We start from the raw sequence: 21,865 nt of genomic DNA on the forward strand, positions 1-21,865 counted from the left end.
TGTGCATGATACCAGACCACCACCCTGGTGTTTAATGATACCAGACCACCACCCTGGTGTTTAATGATACCAGACCTCCACCCTGGTGTTTAATGATACCAGACCTCCACCCTGGTGTTTAATGATACCAGACCTCCACCCTGGTGTTTAATGATACCAGACCTCCACCCTGGTGTTTAATGATACCAGACCTCCACCCTGGTGTTTAATGATACCAGACCTCCACCCTGGTGTTTAATGATACCAGACCTCCACCCTGGTGTTTCATGATACCAGACCACCACCCTGGTGTTTAATGATACCAGACCACCACCCTGGTGTTTAATGATACCAGACCACCACCCTGGTGTTTCATGATATCAGACCTCCACCCTGGTGATACCAGACCACCACCCTGGTGTTTAATGATACCAGACCTCCACCCTGGTGTTTAATGATACCAGACCACCACCCTGGTGTTTAATGATACCAGACCACCACCCTGGTGTTTAATGACACCAGACCACCACCCTGGTGTTTAATGATACCAGACCTCCACCCTGGTGTTTCATGATACCAGACCACCACCCTGGTGTTTCATGATACCAGACCTCCACCCTGGTGTTTCATGATACCAGACCTCCACCCTGGTGTTTAATGATACCAGACCACCACCCTGGTGTTTAATGATACCAGACCTCCACCCTGGTGTTTAATGATACCAGACCTCCACCCTGGTGTTTCATGATACCAGACCTCCACCCTGGTGTTTAATGATACCAGACCTCCACCCTGGTGTTTCATGATACCAGACCTCCACCCTGGTGTTTCATGATACCAGACCTCCACCCTGGTGTTTAATGATACCAGACCACCACCCTGGTGTTTAATGATACCAGACCTCCACCCTGGTGTTTAATGATACCATACCACCACCCTGGTGTTTCATGATACCATACCACCACCCTGGTGTTTAATGATACCATACCACCACCCTGGTGTTTAATGATACCATACCACCACCCTGGTGTTTCATGATACCAGACCTCCACCCTGGTGTTTCATGATACCAGACCTCCACCCTCGTGTTTAATCATACCAGACCCCCACCCTAGTGTTTCATGATACCAGACCACCACCTGGTGTTTAATGATACCATACCACCACCCTGGTGTTTCATGATACCAGACCTCCACCATGGTGTTTCATGATACCAGTGCGCTATATAGGGAATAGGGTCTAAAGTAGTGCACTATATTGGGAATAGGGTCTAAAGTAGTGCACTATATAGGGAATAGGGTCTAACGTAGTGCACTCCATAGGGAATAGGGTTCTGGTATAAAGTAGTGCACTATATAGGGAATAGGGTTCAATAGGGTGCTGGTATAAAGTAGTGCACTATATAGGGGATAGGGTCTAAAGTAGTGCACTATATAGGGAATAGGGTCTAAAGTAGTGCACTATATCGGGAATAGGGTCTAAAGTAGTGCACTATATCGGGAATAGGGTCTAAAGTAGTGCACTATATAGGGAATAGGGTCTAAAGTGGTGCACTATATAGGGAATAGGGTCTAAAGTGGTGCACTATATAGGGAATAGGGTCTAAGGTAGTGCACTCCATAGGGAATAGGGTTCTGGTATAAATTAGTGCACTATATAGGGAATAGGGTCTAAGGTAGTGCACTACATAGGGAATAGGGTTCTGGTATAAAGTAGTGCACTATATAGGGAATAGGGTTCTGGTATAAAGTAGTGCACTATATAGGGAATTGGGCTCCATTTGTGTTGCCACTAGAGGACTCAGCACTCAGAACTAAAGGACATGAGACCTTCGTTGTACAAATTATGATCCATTTAGATTATATTCTATATAAAACACATTATATTCCATGTAGATTATATTCCATGTAGATTATATTCCATGTAGATTATATTCCATGTAGATTTTATTCCATGTAGATTATATTCCATGTAGATTATATTCCATGTAGATTATATTCCATATAGATTATATTCCTATATAGATTATATTCCATATAAAATACATTATGATCCATGTAGATTATATTCCATATAAAATACATTATGATCCATGTAGATTATATTCCATATAAAATACATTATGATCCATGTAGATTATATTCTATATAGATTATATTCCATATAAAATACATTATGATTAATGTAGATTATATTCTATATAAAACACATTATATTCCATGTAGATTAATGTAGATTATATTCCATGTAGATTATATTCCATGTAAAACACATTATGATCCATATAGATTATATTCTATATAGATTATATTCCATATAAAATACATTATGATCCATGTAGATTATATTCCATATAAAACACATTATGTGTGTTACTCTCCTTCTCAACACCATAATCAGATCAACTTGATCATAATTTATCTGTTCTGCATCTGGGTTTATCGTGTTGTGAAAGCAGCGAGGCATATAGTTACTATGATTACACTCCTTCCCTCCTCCTGCTAATGTGGACCTTACAACATACTGAAAGGGAGGGAGGGAGATGGGAGGGAGACGGACGGGAGGGAGAGAGAGACAGAGATGAGACAGAGAGAGAGAGGGACAGAGAGAGAAAGACAGAGAGAGAGAAATAGACATGGAGAGAGAGAGAGAGAGACAGAGAGAGACAGAGAGAGACAGAGAGAGAGAGAGAGAGAGAGAGAGAGAGAAAGACAGAGAGAGAGAAATAGACAGAGAGAGAGAGAGAGAGAGACAGAGAGACAGAGAGAGAGAGAGAGAGACAGAGAGAGAGAGAGAGAGAGAGAGAGAGAGAGAGAGAGAGAGAGAGAGACAGAGAGAGAGAGAGAGAGAGAGAGAGACAGACAGAGAGAGAGAGAGACAGAGAGAGAGAGAGAGAGAGAGAGAGAGAGAGAGAGAGAGCAGAGAGAGAGAGAGAGACAGAGAGAGAGAGAGAGACAGAGAGAGAGAGAGAGAGACAGAGAGAGAGAGAGAGACAGAGAGAGACAGAGAGAGAGAGAGACAGAGAGAGAGAGAGACAGAGAGAGAGACAGAGAGAGAGAGAGAGAGAGAGAGAGAGAGAGAGAGAGAGAGACAGAGAGAGAGAGAGACAGAGAGAGAGAGAGAGGGACAGAGAGAGAGAGAGAGGACAGAGAGAGAGAGAGAGGGACAGAGAGAGAGAGGGACAGAGAGAGAGAGAGAGGGACAGAGAGAGAGAGACAGAGAGAGAGAGAGACAGAGAGAGAGAGAGAGAGGGACAGAGAGAGAGAGAGAGAGAAACAGAGAGAGAGAGAGACAGAGAGAGAGAGACAGAGAGAGAGAGAGACAGAGAGAGAGAGAGACAGAGAGAGAGAGAGACAGAGAGAGAGAGAGAGAGAGAGAGAGAGAGAGAGAGAGAGAGAGAGAGAGAGAGAGACAGAGAGAGAGAGACAGAGAGAGAGAGAGACAGAGAGAGAGAGAGAGGGACAGAGAGAGACAGAGACAGAGAGAGAGACAGAGAGAGAGAGAGAGGGACAGAGAGAGAGAGAGAGAGAGAGAGAGAGAGAGAGAGACAGAGAGAGACAGAGAGAGAGAGAGAGAGAGAGAGACAGAGAGAGAGAGACAGACAGAGACAGGGCTGACCACTGTAGGTGAATGTGTATAGTACACAACATTAATAATAGTTTATGTGAATCGTTTCATGACCCTCATATCGTTTCTTTTTTGGCTTTGAAAACAACACCGCTGAGTGTCTGATTCCAGCCGCCCAAACGGCACCTTATTCCCTGTGTAGTGAACGACTTTGACCCATAGGGCTCTGGTCAAAAGCAGTGCACTACATAGGTAATAGGATGCCATTTGGGGCCCTGGTTCTAGCAGCGAGTAAGGACCCCTTTGCACTTACTTGTAATTGGACGGAGCGATCTCTGAGTCCTTCTACGATTGGACTGAACCTCTCCGTGGCCCTGTGTTCTCCTGCTGTGGTGACGGCTTCAAGGACCTTCTCCAAACTAAATGGGAAAAACAAAACGCATGACCAGCCACACAAATGCCTCAAATGATTGGAACGACTCCACCTAGGGGATTTATCCATCTGTCTACGACTCCACCTAGGGATTTGTCCATCTGTCTACGACTCCACCTAGGGATTTATCCATCTGTCTACGACTCCACCTAGGGGATTTGTCCATCTGTCTACGACTCCACCTAGGGGATTTATCCATCTGTCTACGACTCCAACTAGGGGATTTGTCCATCTGTCTACGACTCCACCTAGGGATTTATCCATCTATCTACGACTCCACCTAGGGATTTGTCCATCTGTCTACGACTCCACCTAGGGGATTTATCCATCTATCTACGACTCCACCTAGGGATTTGTCCATCTGTCTACGACTCCACCTAGATTTATCCATCTGTCTGACTCCACCTAGGGGATTTATCCATCTATCTACGACTCCACCTGCCATTTGTCCATCTGTCTACGACTCCACCTAGGGATTTATCCATCTGTCTATGACTCCACCTAGGGGATTTGTCCATCTGTCTGACTCCACCTAGGGGATTTGTCCATCTATCTATGACTCCAGCTCTCTGCCAACTGTCTCTCTGTCTACGACTCCAGCTCTCTGCCAACTGTCTCTCTATCTATGACTCCAGCTCTCTGCCAACTGTCTCTCTGTCTACGACTCCAGCTCTCTGCCAACTGTCTCTCTGTCTACGACTCCCGCTCTCTGCCATCTACGACTCCAGCTCTCTGCCATCTACGACTCCAGCTCTCTGCCATCTACGACTCCCGCTCTCTGCCATCTACGACTCCAGCTCTCTGCCATCTACGACTCCAGCTCTCTGCCATCTACGACTCCAGCTCTCTGCCAACTGTCTCTCTGTCTACGACTCCCGCTCTCTGCCAACTGTCTCTCTGTCTACGACTCCCGCTCTCTGCCATCTACGACTCCAGCTCTCTGCCAACTGTCTCTCTGTCTACGACTCCCGCTCTCTGCCAACTGTCTCTCTGTCTACGACTCCAGCTCTCTGCCATCTATGACTCCCGCTCTCTGCCAACTGTCTTTCTGTACGACTCCCGCTCTCTGCCATCTACGACTCCAGCTCTCTGCCATCTACGACTCCAGCTCTCTGCCAACTGTCTCTCTGTCTACGACTCCCGCTCTCTGCCAACTACGACTCCAGCTCTCTGCCAACTGTCTTTCTGTCTACGACTCCAGCTCTCTGCCATCTACGACTCCAGCTCTCTGCCATCTACGACTCCAGCTCTCTGCCAACTGACCCTCAGCATCTTCTCTGTTCAACTGTACTGTAGTCAGACTTTAAAGAGGTCAATGATCATGGACTCGCTGCTCAGATGCTGTGGATGAGTTTTACCATTTAGCTGGTTCTCCACCACGTGTACATCAGGTAGAGGAAGATGAGCAGGAGAGAGAGGAGAGAGATAGATAACATGGGTGATGGAGGACAGGTGAAGGAGAACAGAGGATAGATAACATGGGTGATGGAGGAGAAGAGAGGATAGATAACATGGGTGATGTAGGAGAAGGGGTGATGGAGGACATGGGTGATGAAGGAGAACAGAGGATAGATAACATGGGTGATGGAGGAGAAGAGAGGATAGATAACATGGGTGATGTAGGAGAAGGGGTGATGGAGGAGAACAGAGGATAGATAACATGGGTGATGGAGGACAGGTGAAGGAGAACAGAGGATAGATAACATGGGTGATGGAGGAGAACAGAGGATAGATAACATGGGTGATGTAGGAGAACTGAGGATAGATAACATGGGTGATGTAGGAGAAGAGAGGATAGATAACATGGGTGATGGAGGACAGGTGAAGGAGAACAGAGGATAGATAACATGGGTGATGGAGGAGAACTGAGGATAGATAACATGGGTGGTGTAGGAGAAGAGAGGATAGATAACATGGGTGATGGAGGAGAACAGAGGATAGATAACATGGGTGATGGAGGAGAAGAGAGGATAGATAACATGGGTGATGGAGGAGAAGAGAGGATAGATAACATGGGTGATAGAGGAGAACAGAGGATAGATAACATGGGTGATGGAGGACAGGTGAAGGAGAACAGAGGATAGATAACATGGGTGATGGGGAGAACTGAGGATAGATAACATGGGTGATGGAGGAGAAGGGGTGATGGAGGAGAACAGAGGATAGATAACATGGGTGATGGAGGACAGGTGAAGGAGAACAGAGGATAGATAACATGGGTGATGTAGGAGAAGAGAGGATAGATAACATGGGTGATGTAGGAGAAGGGGTGATGGAGGAGAACAGAGGATAGATAACATGGGTGATGGAGGAAAGGTGAAGGAGAACAGAGGATAGATAACATGGGTGATGGAGGAGAACAGAGGATAGATAACATGGGTGATGTAGGAGAACTGAGGATAGATAACATGGGTGATGTAGGAGAAGAGAGGATAGGTAACATGGGTGATGGAGGACAGGTGAAGGAGAACAGAGGATAGATAACATGGGTGATGGAGGAGAACTGAGGATAGATAACATGGGTGGTGTAGGAGAAGAGAGGATAGATAACATGGGTGATGGAGGAGAACAGAGGATAGATAACATGGGTGATGGAGGAGAAGAGAGGATAGATAACATGGGTGATAGAGGAGAACAGAGGATAGATAACATGGGTGATGGAGGACAGGTGAAGGAGAACAGAGGATAGATAACATGGGTGATGGAGGAGAACTGAGGATAGATAACATGGGTGATGGAGGAGAAGGGGTGATGGAGGAGAACAGAGGATAGATAACATGGGTGATGGAGGACAGGTGAAGGAGAACAGAGGATAGATAACATGGGTGATGTAGGAGAAGAGAGGATAGATAACATGGGTGATGTAGGAGAAGGGGTGATGGAGGAGAACAGAGGATAGATAACATGGGTGATGGAGGACAGGTGAAGGAGAACAGAGGATAGATAACATGGGTGATGGAGGAGAAGAGAGGATAGATAACATGGGTGATGTAGGAGAAGGGGTGATGGAGGAGAACAGAGGATAGATAACATGGGTGATGGAGGAGAACAGAGGATAGATAACATGGGTGATGGAGGAGAACTGAGGATAGATAACATGGGTGATGAGGAGAACAGAGGATAGATAACATGGGTGATGGAGGACAGGTAGAGGAGAACAGAGGATAGATAACATGGGTGATGGAGGAGAACAGAGGATAGATAACATGGGTGATGGAGGAGAACAGAGGATAGATAACATGGGTGATGGAGGACAGGTAGAGGAGAACAGAGGATAGATAACATGGGTGATGGAGGAGAACAGAGGATAGATAACATGGGTGATGGAGGACAGGTAGAGGAGAACAGAGGATAGATAACATGGGTGATGGGTGATGGAGGAGAACAGAGGATAGATAACATGGGTGATGGAGGAGAACAGAGGATAGATAACATGGGTGATGGAGGACAGGTGAAGGAGAACAGAGGATAGATAACATGGGTGATGGAGGAGAAGAGAGGATAGATAACATGGGTGATGTAGGAGAAGGGGTGATGGAGGAGAACAGAGGATAGATAACATGGGTGATGGAGGAGAACAGAGGATAGATAACATGGGTGATGGAGGAGAACTGAGGATAGATAACATGGGTGATGGAGGAGAACAGAGGATAGATAACATGGGTGATGGAGGACAGGTAGAGGAGAACAGAGGATAGATAACATGGGTGATGGAGGAGAACAGAGGATAGATAACATGGGTGATGGAGGACAGGTAGAGGAGAACAGAGGATAGATAACATGGGTGATGGAGGAGAACAGAGGATAGATAACATCGGTGATAAAGGAGAACAGAGGATAGATAACATGGGTGGAGGAGAACAGAGGATAGATAACATGGGTGATGGAGGAGAACAGAGGATAGATAACATGGGTGATGGAGGAGAACAGAGGATAGATAACATGGGTGATGGAGGAGAACAGAGGATAGATAACATGGGTGATGGAGGAGAACAGAGGATAGATAACATGGGTGATGGAGGAGAACAGAGGATAGATAACATGGGTGATGTAGGAGAAGGGGTGATGGAGGAGAACAGAGGATAGATAACATGGGTGATGTAGGAGAACTGAGGATAGATAACATGGGTGATGGAGGAGAACAGAGGATAGATAACATGGGTGATGGAGGAGAAGAGAGGATAGATAACATGGGTGATGGAGGACAGGTAGAGGAGAACAGAAGACAGCTAGAGGAAGTCATGTGAGGGCAGAGTGAAGCAGGGATGGGGACCTACGTGTTCTCCTCGCCCACAATGCAGATGGCTGACAGCAGCTTGACCACGTCGGTCATCATGGCGGGCTGGGTGGGGTCGATAGCTCGGGCCAACAGGGACAGACACTTCTCCTCTGACAGGATACGCTCCAAACCATACTAGAACCAGACAACATGTTAGATAGACGCTCCAAACCATACTAGAACCAGACAACATGTTAGATAGACGCTCCAAACCATACTAGAACCACACTAGAACCAGACAACATGTTAGATAGACGCTCCAAACCATACTAGAACCAGACAACATGTTAGATAGACGCTCCAAACCATACTAGAACCAGACAACATGTTAGATAGACGCTCCAAACCATACTAGAACCACACTAGAACCAGACAACATGTTAGATAGATGCTCCAAACCATACTAGAACCAGACAACATGTTAGATAGATGCTCCAAACCATACTAGAACCATACTAGAACCATACTAGAACCAGACAACATGTTAGATAGATGCTCCAAACCATACTAGAACCAGACAACATGTTAGATAGACGCTCCAAACCATACTAGAACCACACTAGAACCAGACAACATGTTAGATCGACTCTCCAAACCATACTAGAACCAGACAACATGTTAGATAGACGCTCCAAACCATACTAGAACCATACTTGAACCAGACAACAGATCACATGTTAGATAGACTCTCCAAACCATACTAGAACCAGACAACATGTTAGATAGATGCTCCAAACCATACTAGAACCACACTAGAACCAGACAACATGTTAGATCGACTCTCCAAACCATACTAGAACCAGACAACATGTTAGATAGACGCTCCAAACCATACTAGAACCAGACAACATGTTAGATCGACTCTCCAAACCATACTAGAACCACACTAGAACCAGACAACATGTTAGATAGACGCTCCACACCATACTAGAACCAGACAACATGTTAGATCGACTCTCCAAACCATACTAGAACCAGACAACATGTTAGATAGACGCTCCACACCATACTAGAACCAGACAACATGTTAGATCGACTCTCCAAACCATACTAGAACCAGACAACATGTTAGATAGACGCTCCAAACCATACTAGAACCAGACAACATGTTAGATAGACGCTCCAAACCATACTAGAACCAGACAACAGATCACATGTTAGATAGACGCTCCAAACCTTACTAGAACCACACTAGAACCAGACAACATGTTAGATAGATGCTCCAAACCATACTAGAACCAGACAACATGTTAGATAGACGCTCCAAACCATACTAGAACCATACAACATGTTAGATAGACGCTCCAAACCATGCTAGAACCATACTAGAACCACACTAGAACCAGACAACATGTTAGATAGACGCTCCAAACCATACTAGAACCAGACAACATGTTAGATAGATGCTCCAAACCATACTAGAACCACACTAGAACCAGACAACATGTTAGATAGATGCTCCAAACCATACTAGAACCAGACAACATGTTAGATAGACGCTCCAAACCATACTAGAACCATACAACATGTTAGATAGACGCTCCAAACCATACTAGAACCATACTAGAACCACACTAGAACCAGACAACATGTTAGATAGACGCTCCAAACCATACTAGAACCAGACAACATGTTAGATAGACGCTCCAAACCATACTAGAACCATACTAGAACCAGACAACATGTTAGATAGACGCTCCAAACCATACTAGAACCAGACAACATGTTAGATAGACGCTCCAAACCATACTAGAACCAGACAACATGTTAGATAGACGCTCCAAACCATACTAGAACCACACTAGAACCAGACAACATGTTAGATAGACGCTCCAAACCATACTAGAACCAGACAACATGTTAGATAGATGCTCCAAACCATACTAGAACCAGACAACATGTTAGATAGACGCTCCAAACCATACTAGAACCATACTAGAACCATACTAGAACCAGACAACATGTTAGATAGATGCTCCAAACCATACTAGAACCACACTAGAACCAGACAACATGTTAGATAGACGCTCCAAACCATACTTGAACCAGACAACAGATCACATGTTAGATAGACTCTCCAAACCATACTAGAACCAGACAACATGTTAGATAGACGCTCCAAACCATACTAGAACCACACTAGAACCAGACAACATGTTAGATAGACGCTCCAAACCATACTAGAACCAGACAACATGTTAGATAGACGCTCCAAACCATACTAGAACCAGACAACATGTTAGATAGATGCTCCAAACCATACTAGAACCACACTAGAACCAGACAACATGTTAGATAGACTCTCCAAACCATACTAGAACCAGACAACATGTTAGATAGACGCTCCAAACCATACTAGAACCAGACAACATGTTAGAAGTTAGATAGACTCTCCTCCTCCTCTACATATAACACAGCCATCATTAAAACACAGCTGATAACACAGCCATCATTAAAACACAGCTGATAACACAGCCATCATTAAAACACAGCTGATAACACAGCCATCATTAAAACACAGCTGATAACACAGCCATCATTAAAACACAGCTGATAACACAGCCATCATTAAAACACAGCTGATAACACAGCCATCATTAAAACACAGCTGATAACACAGCCATCATTAAAACACAGCTGATAACACAGCTGATAACACAGCCATCATTAAAACACAGCTGATAACACAGCTGATAACACAGCCATCATTAAAACACAGCTGATAACACAGCCATCATTAAAACACAGCTGATAACACAGCTGATAACACAGCCATCATTAAAACACAGCTGATAACACAGCCATCATTAAAACACAGCTGATAACACAGCCATCATTAAAACACAGCTGATAACACAGCCATCATTAAAACACAGCTGATAACACAGCCATCATTAAAACATTAAAACAAACAGCTGATAACACAGCCATCATTAAAACACAGCTGATAACACAGCTGATAACACAGCCATCATTAAAACACAGCTGATAACACAGCTGATAACACAGCCATCATTAAAACACAGCTGATAACACAGCCATCATTAAAACACAGCTGATAACACAGCTGATAACACAGCCATCATTAAAACACAGCTGATAACACAGCCATCATTAAAACACAGCTGATAACACAGCCATCATTAAAACACAGCTGATAACACAGCCATCATTAAAACACAGCTGATAACACAGCCATCATTAAAACACAGCTGATAACACAGCCATCATTAAAGACACAGCTGATAACACAGCCATCATTAAAACACAAGCCAGCTGATAACACAGCCATCATTAAAACACAGCTGATAACACAGCTGATAACACAGCCATCATTAAAACACAGCTGATAACACAGCCATCATTAAAACACAGCTGATAACACAGCCATCATTAAAACACAGCTGATAACACAGCTGATAACACAGCCATCATTAAAACACAGCTGATAACACAGCTGATAACACAGCCATCATTAAAACACAGCTGATAACACAGCCATCATTAAAACACAGCTGATAACACAGCTGATAACACAGCCATCATTAAAACACAGCTGATAACACAGCCATCATTAAAACACAGCTGATAACACAGCCATCATTAAAACACAGCTGATAACACAGCTGATAACACAGCCATCATTAAAACACAGCTGATAACACAGCCATCATTAAAACACAGCTGATAACACAGCTGATAACACAGCCATCATTAAAACACAGCTGATAACACAGCCATCATTAAAACACAGCTGATAACACAGCCATCATTAAAACACAGCTGATAACACAGCTGATAACACAGCCATCATTAAAACACAGCTGATAACACAGCTGATAACACAGCCATCATTAAAACACAGCTGATAACACAGCCATCATTAAAACACAGCTGATAACACAGCTGATAACACAGCCATCATTAAAACACAGCTGATAACACAGCCATCATTAAAACACAGCTGATAACACAGCCATCATTAAAACACAGCTGATAACACAGCTGATAACACAGCCATCATTAAAACACAGCTGATAACACAGCAGATAACACAGCCATCATTAAAACACAGCAGATAACACAGCAGATAACACAGCTGATAACACAGCTGATAACACAGCCATCATTAAAACACAGCTGATAACACAGCCATCATTAAAACACAGCTGATAACACAGCTGATAACACAGCCATCATTAAAACACAGCAGATAACACAGCCATCATTAAAACACAGCTGATAACACAGCAGATAATACAGCTGATAACACAGCCATCATTAAAACACAGCTGATAACACAGCCATCATTAAAACACAGCTGATAACACAGCAGATAATACAGCTGATAACACAGCCATCATTAAAACACAGCTGATAACACAGCCATCATTAAAACACAGCTGATAACACAGCAGATAACACAGCTGATAACACAGCCATCATTAAAACACAGCTGATAACACAGCTGATAACACAGCCATCATTAAAACACAGCAGATAACACAGCTGATAACACAGCCATCATTAAAACACAGCTGATAACACAGCTGATAACACAGCTGATAACACAGCCATCATTAAAACACAGCAGATAACACAGCTGATAACACAGCCATCATTAAAACACAGCTGATAACACAGCTGATAACACAGCCATCATTAAAACACAGCTGATAACACAGCAGATAACACAGCTGATAACACAGCCATCATTAAAACACAGCAGATAACACAGCTGATAACACAGCCATCATTAAAACACAGCTGATAACACAGCTGATAACACAGCCATCATTAAAACACAGCTGATAACACAGCAGATAACACAGCTGATAACACAGCCATCATTAAAACACAGCAGATAACACAGCCATCATTAAAACACAGCTGATAACACAGCCATCATTAAAACACAGCAGATAACACAGCTGATAACACAACCATCATTAAAACTGGAATGTAAAGACATTGCCACCCACACAGGTCTACTGTACGGGGCATGAAAGGACTTTCACAGAGAAAACAACCCAACTTGAAACGGTTTCTGAGATAAAAGTTAATTATTTCCCAGCGGTATCTGGGTAAAAAGGCAAACCAGGCCCCCGCAATGATATTAGACATGGTGTTCAGGGAGAACAGTCAGACTGGTTCTAACATGGAGGGAGAGGAGGGTAACAACACGAGGACGTCTGTTTCTCTCTCCTGATGTCGTCTCATAGCCTGGAGAACAGGGTAACAACACGAGGACGTCTGGTTTCTCTCTCCTGATGTCGTCTCATAGCCTGGAGAACAGGGTAACAACACGAGGACGTCTGTTTCTCTCTCCTGATGTCGTCTCATAGCCTGGAGAACAGGGTAACAACACGAGGACGTCTGGGGAAGAGGGAGGGGAGGAGGCACAGGTCTGGGCAGCACAGCGAGGGGGAGGGGAGAGGAGGAGGAGGGGAGGAGAGGAGAGGGGAGGGGAGAGGAGGAGGGGGAGGAGAGGAGAGAGAGGGGAGAGGAGGGGGAGGGGAGAGGAGGAGGGGAGGAGAGGGGAGAGGGAGGAGGAGGGGGACCAGAGGAGAGGGAGAGGGGAGAGAGGGGAGGGGAGGGGAGGGGAGGAGAGGTCTGGGAGGAGCGAGGGGAGGAGAGGAGAGGGGAGGAGGGGGAGGAGAGGAGAGGGGAGGGGAGGAGGGACAGGTCTGGGCAGCACAGCATGAGGGGAGGGGGAGGAGGGACAGGTCTGGGCAGCACAGCGAGGGGAGGGGAGGAGAGGAGGGGAGGAGAGGGGAGGGGAGGAGAGGAGGGGAGGAGAGGGGGGAGGAGCGGAGGAGAGGGGAGGAGAGGGGAGGGGAGGAGGGGAGGGGAGGAGAGGGGAGAGGGGAGGGGAGGAGGGGAGGTTGTGAAGGGAGGAGAGGAGAGGGGAGGGGAGGGGAGGGGAGGAGAGGGAGGAGGGGAGAGGGGGAGGAGAGGGGAGGGGGAGGAGGGACAGGTCTGGGCAGCACAGGAGGGGAGGAGAGGGGAGGGGGGGGGAGGGGAGGAGAGGGGAGGGGAGAAGAGGAGAGGAGAGGGAGAGGAGGAGGGGGGAGGAGAGGAGGGACAGGTCTGGGCAGCACAGCGAGGGCAGGAGAGGGGAGGGGAGGGGAGGAGGGACAGGTCTGGGTAGCACAGCGAGGCAGAGGCCTGGGGAGGGAGGGGAGGAGGCAGAGGCCTGGGGAGGGGAGGGGAGGAGGGACAGGTCTGGGCAGCACAGCGAGGCAGAGGCCTGGGGAGGGGAGGGGAGGGGGACAGGTCTGGGCAGCACAGCGAGGACCTGGGAGAAGGGGAGGAGAGGGGAGGAGGGGGAGGGAGGAGAGGGGAAGAGGGGAGGGGAGGGAGGAGGGAGGAGGAGGAGGGGAGGAGGAGAGGAGGAGAGGAGGGGGGGAGGGAGGGGAGGAGGGAGGAGGGGAGGGGAGGGGAGGGGAGGAGGAGGAGGGAGGGGAGGGGAGGGAGGGGAGGAGGAGGGGAGGGGAGAGGGGAGGAGAGGGGAGGAGGAGGGAGGAGGGAGGGGAGGAGGAGGGGAGGAGGGGGAGGAGGAGGGGAGGTTGGGGAGGGGGAGGAGAGGGAGGAGAGGGGAGGGGAGGAGGGGGAGGGGGAGGGGAGGAGGGAGGGGGAGGGGAGAGGAGAGGGGAGGAGAGGAGGGACAGGTCTGGGCAGCACAGTGAGGGGAGGGGGAGGGGGAGGGGGAGGGGATGGGGGGAGGAGAGGGGGAGGGGAGGGAGGAGGGAGAGGTCTGGGCAGCAGGGAGGGGAGGGGAGGGGAGGAGAGGGAGGAGGGGGGAGGAGAGGGGAGGGAGGGAGGGGAGGGGAGGAGGAGGGGAGGGAGGGGGGAGGGGAGGAGGAGGAGAGGGAGGGGAGGAGGGAGGAGGAGGGGAGGGGGAGGAGAGGAGGGACAGGAGGAGGGAGGAGGGAGGGGAGGGGGAGGGGAGGGAGGAGAGGGGAGGGGAGGAGAGGAGAGGAGCAGGAGAGGGGAGGAGAGGGGAGGGGAGGGGGAGGGGAGGAGGAGGGGAGGGGAGGGAGGGGAGGAGGGGAGGAGAGGAGGAGGGGAGGGAGGAGGAGGAGAGGGGAGGAGAGGGAGGAGGGGGAGGGGAGGGAGAGGAGAGGAGGGAGGGGAGGAGAGGAGGGGAGGTCTGGGCAACACAGGGGAGGGGAGGGGGGAGGAGAGGGGAGGGGAGGGAGGAGAGGGGAGGGGAGGGAGAGGGAGGGGAGGGGAGGAGGGACAGGTCTGGGCAGCACAGTGAGGCAGAGGCCTGGGGAGGAGAGGGAGGGAGGAGAGGAGAGGGAGGAGAGGAGAGAGGGAGGAGGAGGAGGGGTCAGGAGGAGGGAGAGAGGGAGAGGCCTGGGGAGGAGAGGGGAGGAGGAGGGGAGGAGGGACAGGTCTGGGCAGCACAGCGAGGCAGAGGCCTGGGGAGGGAGGGGAGGGAGGAGGGACAGGTCTGGGCAGCACAGCGAGGCAGAGGCCTGGGGAGGGGAGGGAGGGGGACAGGTCTGGGCAGCACAGCGAGGCAGAGGCCTGGGGAGGGGAGGGGAGGGGAGGAGGGACAGGTCTGGGGCACAGCGAGGGGGAGGAGAGGAGGGGTGGGATGAAGGGAGGGAGGGGTGGGATGGGGAGGAGGGGTGGGATGGGGAAGGGAGGAGAGGGAGGGGAGGGAGGAGGAGGAGGGAGGGGAGGAGGGGAGGAGATGAGGAGGAGAGAGGGGGAGGAGAGGGGAGGAGGGACAGGTCTGGGCAGGAGGGGAGGGAGGGGAGAGGAGGAGGGGAGGAGGGACAGGTCTGGGCTCTCACAGAGGAGGGGAGGGAGGAGGGGAGGAGAGGGGAGGGGAGGGGGGGAGGGGGAGGAGGGGAGGAGGGGGGAGGGGAGGAGGGAGGAGGAGAGGGAGGAGGGGAGGGGAGGGGGAGGGGAGGGGGGAGGGGAGGGAGGGGAGGAGGGGAGGAGGGGAGAGGGGAGGAGGGAGAGGAGGAGGGAGAGGAGGGACAGGTCTGGGGCACAGTGAGGGGAGGGGAGGGGAGGGGAGGGGGAGGAGGGGAGGGGAGGAGGAGAGGAGGGAGGGAGGGGAGGGAGGAGGGACAGGTCTGGGCAGCACAGGAGGGGAGGGGAGGGGAGGAGAGGAGAGGGAGGAGAGGGATGGGAGGAGAGGGGGAGGGGAGGGGAGGGGGGAGGAGGAGGAGGGAGGGGAGGGAGGAGGAGGAGAGGAGGGACAGGAGCACAGTTTCTCTCTCCGAGGCAGAGGCCTGGGGGGGGGGGGACAGGGGGACAGCACAGGAGGCAGAGGCCTGGAGGGGGAGGGAGGAGGGACAGGGAGGCGAGGAGAGGCAGAGGCCTGGGGGAGGGGAGGGACAGGTCTGGGCAGCACAGCGAGGGAGGGAGGGGAGGGAGGAGGGGAGGGGAGGAGGAGGAGAGGGAGGAGAGGGGGGAGAGGGGGAGGAGAGAGGGAGGGAGGGAGGGAGGGAGGAGGAGGAGAGGAGGGAGGGATGGGGGAGGGGAGGGAGGTCTGGGGAGGGGACAGGGAGGCAGAGGCCTGGGGAGGGGAGAGAGGGAGGGGAGGGGGACAGGTCTGGGCAGCACAGCGAGGCAGAGGCCTGGGGAGGGGAGGGGAGGGAGGAGAGGGGGAGGAGGGGAGGGGAGGGGAGGGGAGGAGGAGGAGGGAGGTCTGGGCAGCAGCGAGGCAGAGGCCTGGGGAGAGGGGAGGGGAGGGGAGGGGAGGAGGAGGGTGGGAGGAGGGGAGGGAGGGAGGGGAGGGGAGGGGAGGGGGGAGGAGGGGGAGGAGAGGAGAGGGGAGGGGTGGGATGAGGGGGAGGAGGAGGGGAGGGGGGATGAAGGGAGGGGAGGGGAGGGGTGGGATGAGAGGGAGGGAGGACAGGTGGGCAGCACAGGGGGAGGCCTGGGGAGGGGAAGGGAGGGGAGGGGAGGTGGGCAGCACAGCGAGGGAGGAGGAGGGGAGGGAGGGGGGGAGGGGAGGGGAAGGGAGGGGAGGGAGGGGAGGGGAGGGAAGGGAGGGGAGGGGGTGGGATGGGGAGGAGGAGGGGGAAGGGAGGGGGAGCACAGGAGGCAGAGGTGGGGAGGAGGGAGGAGGGGGAGGGAGGGAGAGGGAGGGAGAGGGAGGAGGGTGGGATGAAGGGGGGAGGGGTGGGATGAAGGGAGGGGAGGAGAGAAGGGAGGGGTGGGATGAAGGGAAGGAGAGAAGGGATGAAGGGATGAAGGGAAGGAGAGAAGGGATGAAGGGAAGGAGAGAAGGTAAACACATTTTCCTCCTCGTTTCATTTAGCGAGAAAGAGAATGTAGTGGAACACAGAGGTGAGGAGAGCGTCTGGCCAGTTGCTGACGCCAGCCCGGCCTGTTGATTCAAAATGGCTTTTTCCATAAGCACCGAACAAAAATATAAACGCAACATGTAAAGAGTCAGTCCCATGTTTCACGAGCTGAAATAAAATATCCCAGAAATGTTCCACATGCACAAAAAACTGAAAATGCCCGATTTCTGTTGGCATTCCTGTTAGCGAGCATTTCTCCGTAGCCAAGATAATCCATCCACCTGACAGGTGTGGCATATCAAGAAGCTGATTAAACAGAATGATCATTACACAGGTGCACCTCGTGCTGGGGGTAATAAAAAGCCACTGTAAAATGGGCAGTTTCATCACACAACCCAATGCCACAGACGTCTCAAGCTGAGGGCATGTGTGCAATTGACATGCTGACCCGCAGGAACGTCCAACCAGAACTGTAGCCAGAGAACTTAATGTTATTTTTTCTATCATAAGCCGCCTCTCCAATGTAATTTGAGAGAATTCCCGAGTGTTTTGACGCGTAGACTCTCAAGCTGCATTCATCAGTAATTGTTTATGGGCTATAGAGATGGAGGAAGAGGGAGGGAAGGAGGAGGAAGAGGGAGGGAAGGAGGAGGAAAGGGAGGGAAGGAGGAAGGGAAGGAGGAAGGGAGGGAGGGAAGGAGGAAGGGAGGGGGAGGGAGAGGGAAGGAGGAGGGGAGAGAGGGATGGAGGGAGGGAGGGAGGGAAGGAGGAAGAGAGGGATGGAAGAAGAGGGAGGGAAGGAGGAGGGGGAGAGGGATGGAGGAAGAGGGAGGGAGGGAAGGAGGAAGAGGGAGGGAGGGAAGGAGGAAGAGAGAGAAGGAGGAAGAGGAAGAGAGGGAAGGAGGAAGAGGGAGGGAGGGAGGAAGAGGGAGCAGAGGAGGAGGGGAGGGGGAAAGGCACCGACAGCTGGTTTGGAACACCTGTCTGGCAGCCTCCGCAGGCGCTGTGGGCGAGACGTATCCCAAGATGCAGCAGGAGGCGAGGGCAAGGTCTGTGAGTCAGTGCCGTTGGGTAAAAGAGGCGCTTGGCACCTGTTGTGGCAACAGGATTACACAAGACCTTACAACGAGAGGAGAGGAGGAGTGGTGTGCCAGACGAGCTCCACTGGGGCTCAGCTCCACACAACGACACCTCCTCCCAGAGAGGCTGGGCTTCAACTCCACACAACGACACCTCCTCCCAGAGAGGCTGGGCTTCAGCTCCACACAACGACACCTCCTCCCAGAGAGGCTGGGCTTCAGCTCCACACAACGACACACCTCCCAGAGAGGCTGGGCTTCAGCTCCACACAACGACACCTCCCAGAGAGGCTGAGGTCGGGCTGCATCCCAAAACGGCATTTATGATGATTTAAAGTAAAGACATTCAGGCTACATACGTTTCTAATAAAACAATTCAGATCCAGTTTCATCTGTCACACGCGCTAAAAGACAACGGGTCTTGACTTTACCGCAAAATACTTTCTGACGAGCATCTTTCCAACGATAGAGTTAAAAATATATAAAATACAATTAAAATAGTAAAACAAGAGGAATAAAATACGCAGGTTGACGTTTGTCGTCGTGACTCTCGTCCAGGTTGACGTTTGTCGTCGTGACTCTCGTCCAGGTTGACGTTTGTCGTCGTGACTCTCGTCCAGGTTGACGTTTGTCGTCGTGACTCTCGTCCAGGTTGACCGTTTGTCGTCGTGACTCTCGGCCAGGTTGACGTTTGTCGTCGTGACTCGTCCAGGTTGACGTTTGTCGTCGTGACTCGTCCAGGTTGACGTGTCGTCGTGACTCTCGTCCAGGTTGACGTGTGTCATCATGACTCTCGTCCAGGTTGACGTTTGTCGTCTTCTCTCGTCCAGGTTGACCTTTTGTCGTCATGACTCTCGTCCAGGTTGACCTTTTGTCGCCATGACTCTCGTCCAGATTGACCTTTTGTCGCCATGACTCTCGTCCTGGTTGACCTTTTGTCGTGAAGCATGGTGGTGGCAGCATCATGCTGTGGGGGACTGGGAGACTGGTCATGATGGAGGAAACCTGGCACCATCCCTACGGTGAAGCATGGTGGTGGCAGCATCATGCTGTGGGGGACTGGGAGACTAGTCAGGATGAAGGAAACCTGGCATCATCCCTACGGTGAAGCATGGTGGTGGCAGCATCATGCTGTGGGGGACTGGGAGCCTAGGCATGATGGAGGAAACCTGGCAACATCCCTATGGTGAAGCATGGTGGTGGCAGCATCATGCCGTGGGGAACTGGGAGACTGGTCATGATGGAGGAAACCTGGCAACATCCCTACGGTGAAGCATGGTGGTGGCAGCATCATGCCGTGGGGAACTGGGAGACTGGTCATGATGGAGGAAACCTGGCACCATTCCTACGGTGAAGCATGGTGGTGGCAGCATTATGCTGTGGGGGACTGGGAGGCTAGTCAGGATGAAGGAAACATGGCACCATCCCTACGGTGAAGCATGGTGGTGGCAGCATCATGCTGTGGGGAACTGGGAGACTAGTCAGGATGAAGGAAACCTGGCACCATCCCTACGGTGGTGAAGCATGGTGGTGGCAGCATCATGCCGTAGGGAACTGGGAGACTAGTCAGGATGAAGGAAACCTGGCACCATCCCTACGGTGAAGCATGGTGGTGGCAGCGTCATGCTGTGGGGACTGGGAGACTAGTCAGGATGAAGGAAACCTGGCACCATCCCTACGGTGAAGCATGGTGGTGGCAGCATCATGCCGTAGGGAACTGGGAGACTAGTCAGGATGGAGGAAACCTGGCACCATCCCTACGGTGAAGCATGGTGGTGGCAGCATCATGCCGTAGGGATCTGGGAGACTAGTCAGGATGAAGGAAACCTGGCACCATCCCTACGGTGAAGCATGGTGGTGGCAGCGTCATGCTGTGGGGGACTGGGAGACTAGTCAGGATGAAGGAAACCTGGCAACATCCCTACGGTGAAGCATGGTGGTGGCAGCATCATGCTTTGGGGGACTGGGAGACTGGTCATGATGAAGGAAACCTGGCAACATCCCTACGGTGAAGCATGGTGGTGGCAGCATCATGCTGTGGGGGACTGGGAGACTAGTCAGGATGAAGGCAACCTGGCAACATCCCTACGGTGAAGCATGGTGGTGGCAGCATCATGCCGTGGGGAACTGGGAGACCGGTCATGATGGAGGAAACCTGGCAACATCCCTACGGTGAAGCATGGTGATGGCAGCATCATGCTGTGGGGGACTGGGAGACTAGTCATGATGGAGGTAAAGATGAAAGGAGCAAAGTACAGAGAGATCCTTAATGAAAACCTGCTCCGGAGCGCTCAGGACCTCAGACTGGGGCGAAGGTTCACCTTCCAACAGGACAACGACCCGAAGCACACAGCCAAGACAACGCAGGAGTGGCTTCGGGACAAGTCTCTGAATGTAAAGGGTCTGAATACTTATGTAAATGTGCAATTGTGTTTTAAATTCTTAATAAATTAGCAAAACAATTCTAAAAACCTATTTTTACATTCATTATGAGGAATTGTGTGTAGATTGATGAGGGGAAAAAAATATATTTAATAAATTTTAGAATAAGACTAACGTAACAAAATGTAGGAAAAATTCAAGGGGTCTGAATACTTTCTGAACCCACTGTGAATCTACTTGAAAATCTGTGGCCAAACCTGAACACGGTTGCCTAGCAATGAACAACCGCCCATTTGACAGAGCTGGAAGAATTCTTTTTTTAAAGAACGTTGCATTAACCAGGTGTGAAAACATCTCAAAGACTTGACCCAGAAAGCGGCAAATCGCTGCCGAATGTGTTTCCACAACGTATCGACTCAGGGGTGTGAATACTTACGTAAAAACACTTCCTGTATTTCATGTTCAATAAATGTGCGAACATTTACCTAGAAATGTGTTTTCACTTTGTTACTATGGTGTATTGTGTATAGATGGGTGAGATATTTTATTTTATTTTATTTAAGCCATTTTGAATGTAGGTTTTAAACAGCAAAACGTGGAATAAGTCAAAGGGTCTGAATACTAATTCAGCAGTGGGACACATTTCTCCTCTCCCAGAAGGGACAGGAAGTACCAGAACCAATTCAGCAGTGGGACATTTCTCCTCTCCCAGAAGGGACAGGAAGTACCAGAACCAATTCAGCAGTGGGACACATTTCTCCTCTCCCAGAAGGGACAGGAAGTACCAGAACCAATTCAGCAGTCCCAGAAGGGGGACACATTTCTCCTCTCCCAGAAGGGACAGGAAGTACCAGAACCAATTCAGCAGTGG

General features: G+C 50.3%; 1 protein-coding gene across 1 annotated transcript in view; it reads right to left on the reverse strand.

The window, feature by feature from the left end:
• LOC121845768 (protein diaphanous homolog 3-like) overlaps nucleotides 1-21,865 on the reverse strand; it is a 243,787-nt gene that overhangs the window by 27,936 nt on the left and 193,986 nt on the right. The window contains exons 8-9 of the mRNA XM_042317656.1: nucleotides 8,257-8,393; nucleotides 3,860-3,965 (exon numbers count right to left, since the gene is read on the reverse strand). Coding sequence (XP_042173590.1) covers nucleotides 3,860-3,965; nucleotides 8,257-8,393 — 243 coding nt within the window. The remainder of the gene's footprint in view (nucleotides 1-3,859; nucleotides 3,966-8,256; nucleotides 8,394-21,865) is intronic.

This window comes from Oncorhynchus tshawytscha, unplaced genomic scaffold (assembly GCF_018296145.1).
Source record: "Oncorhynchus tshawytscha isolate Ot180627B unplaced genomic scaffold, Otsh_v2.0 Un_contig_65_pilon_pilon, whole genome shotgun sequence".
NCBI classification, from domain to species: domain Eukaryota; kingdom Metazoa; phylum Chordata; class Actinopteri; order Salmoniformes; family Salmonidae; genus Oncorhynchus; species Oncorhynchus tshawytscha.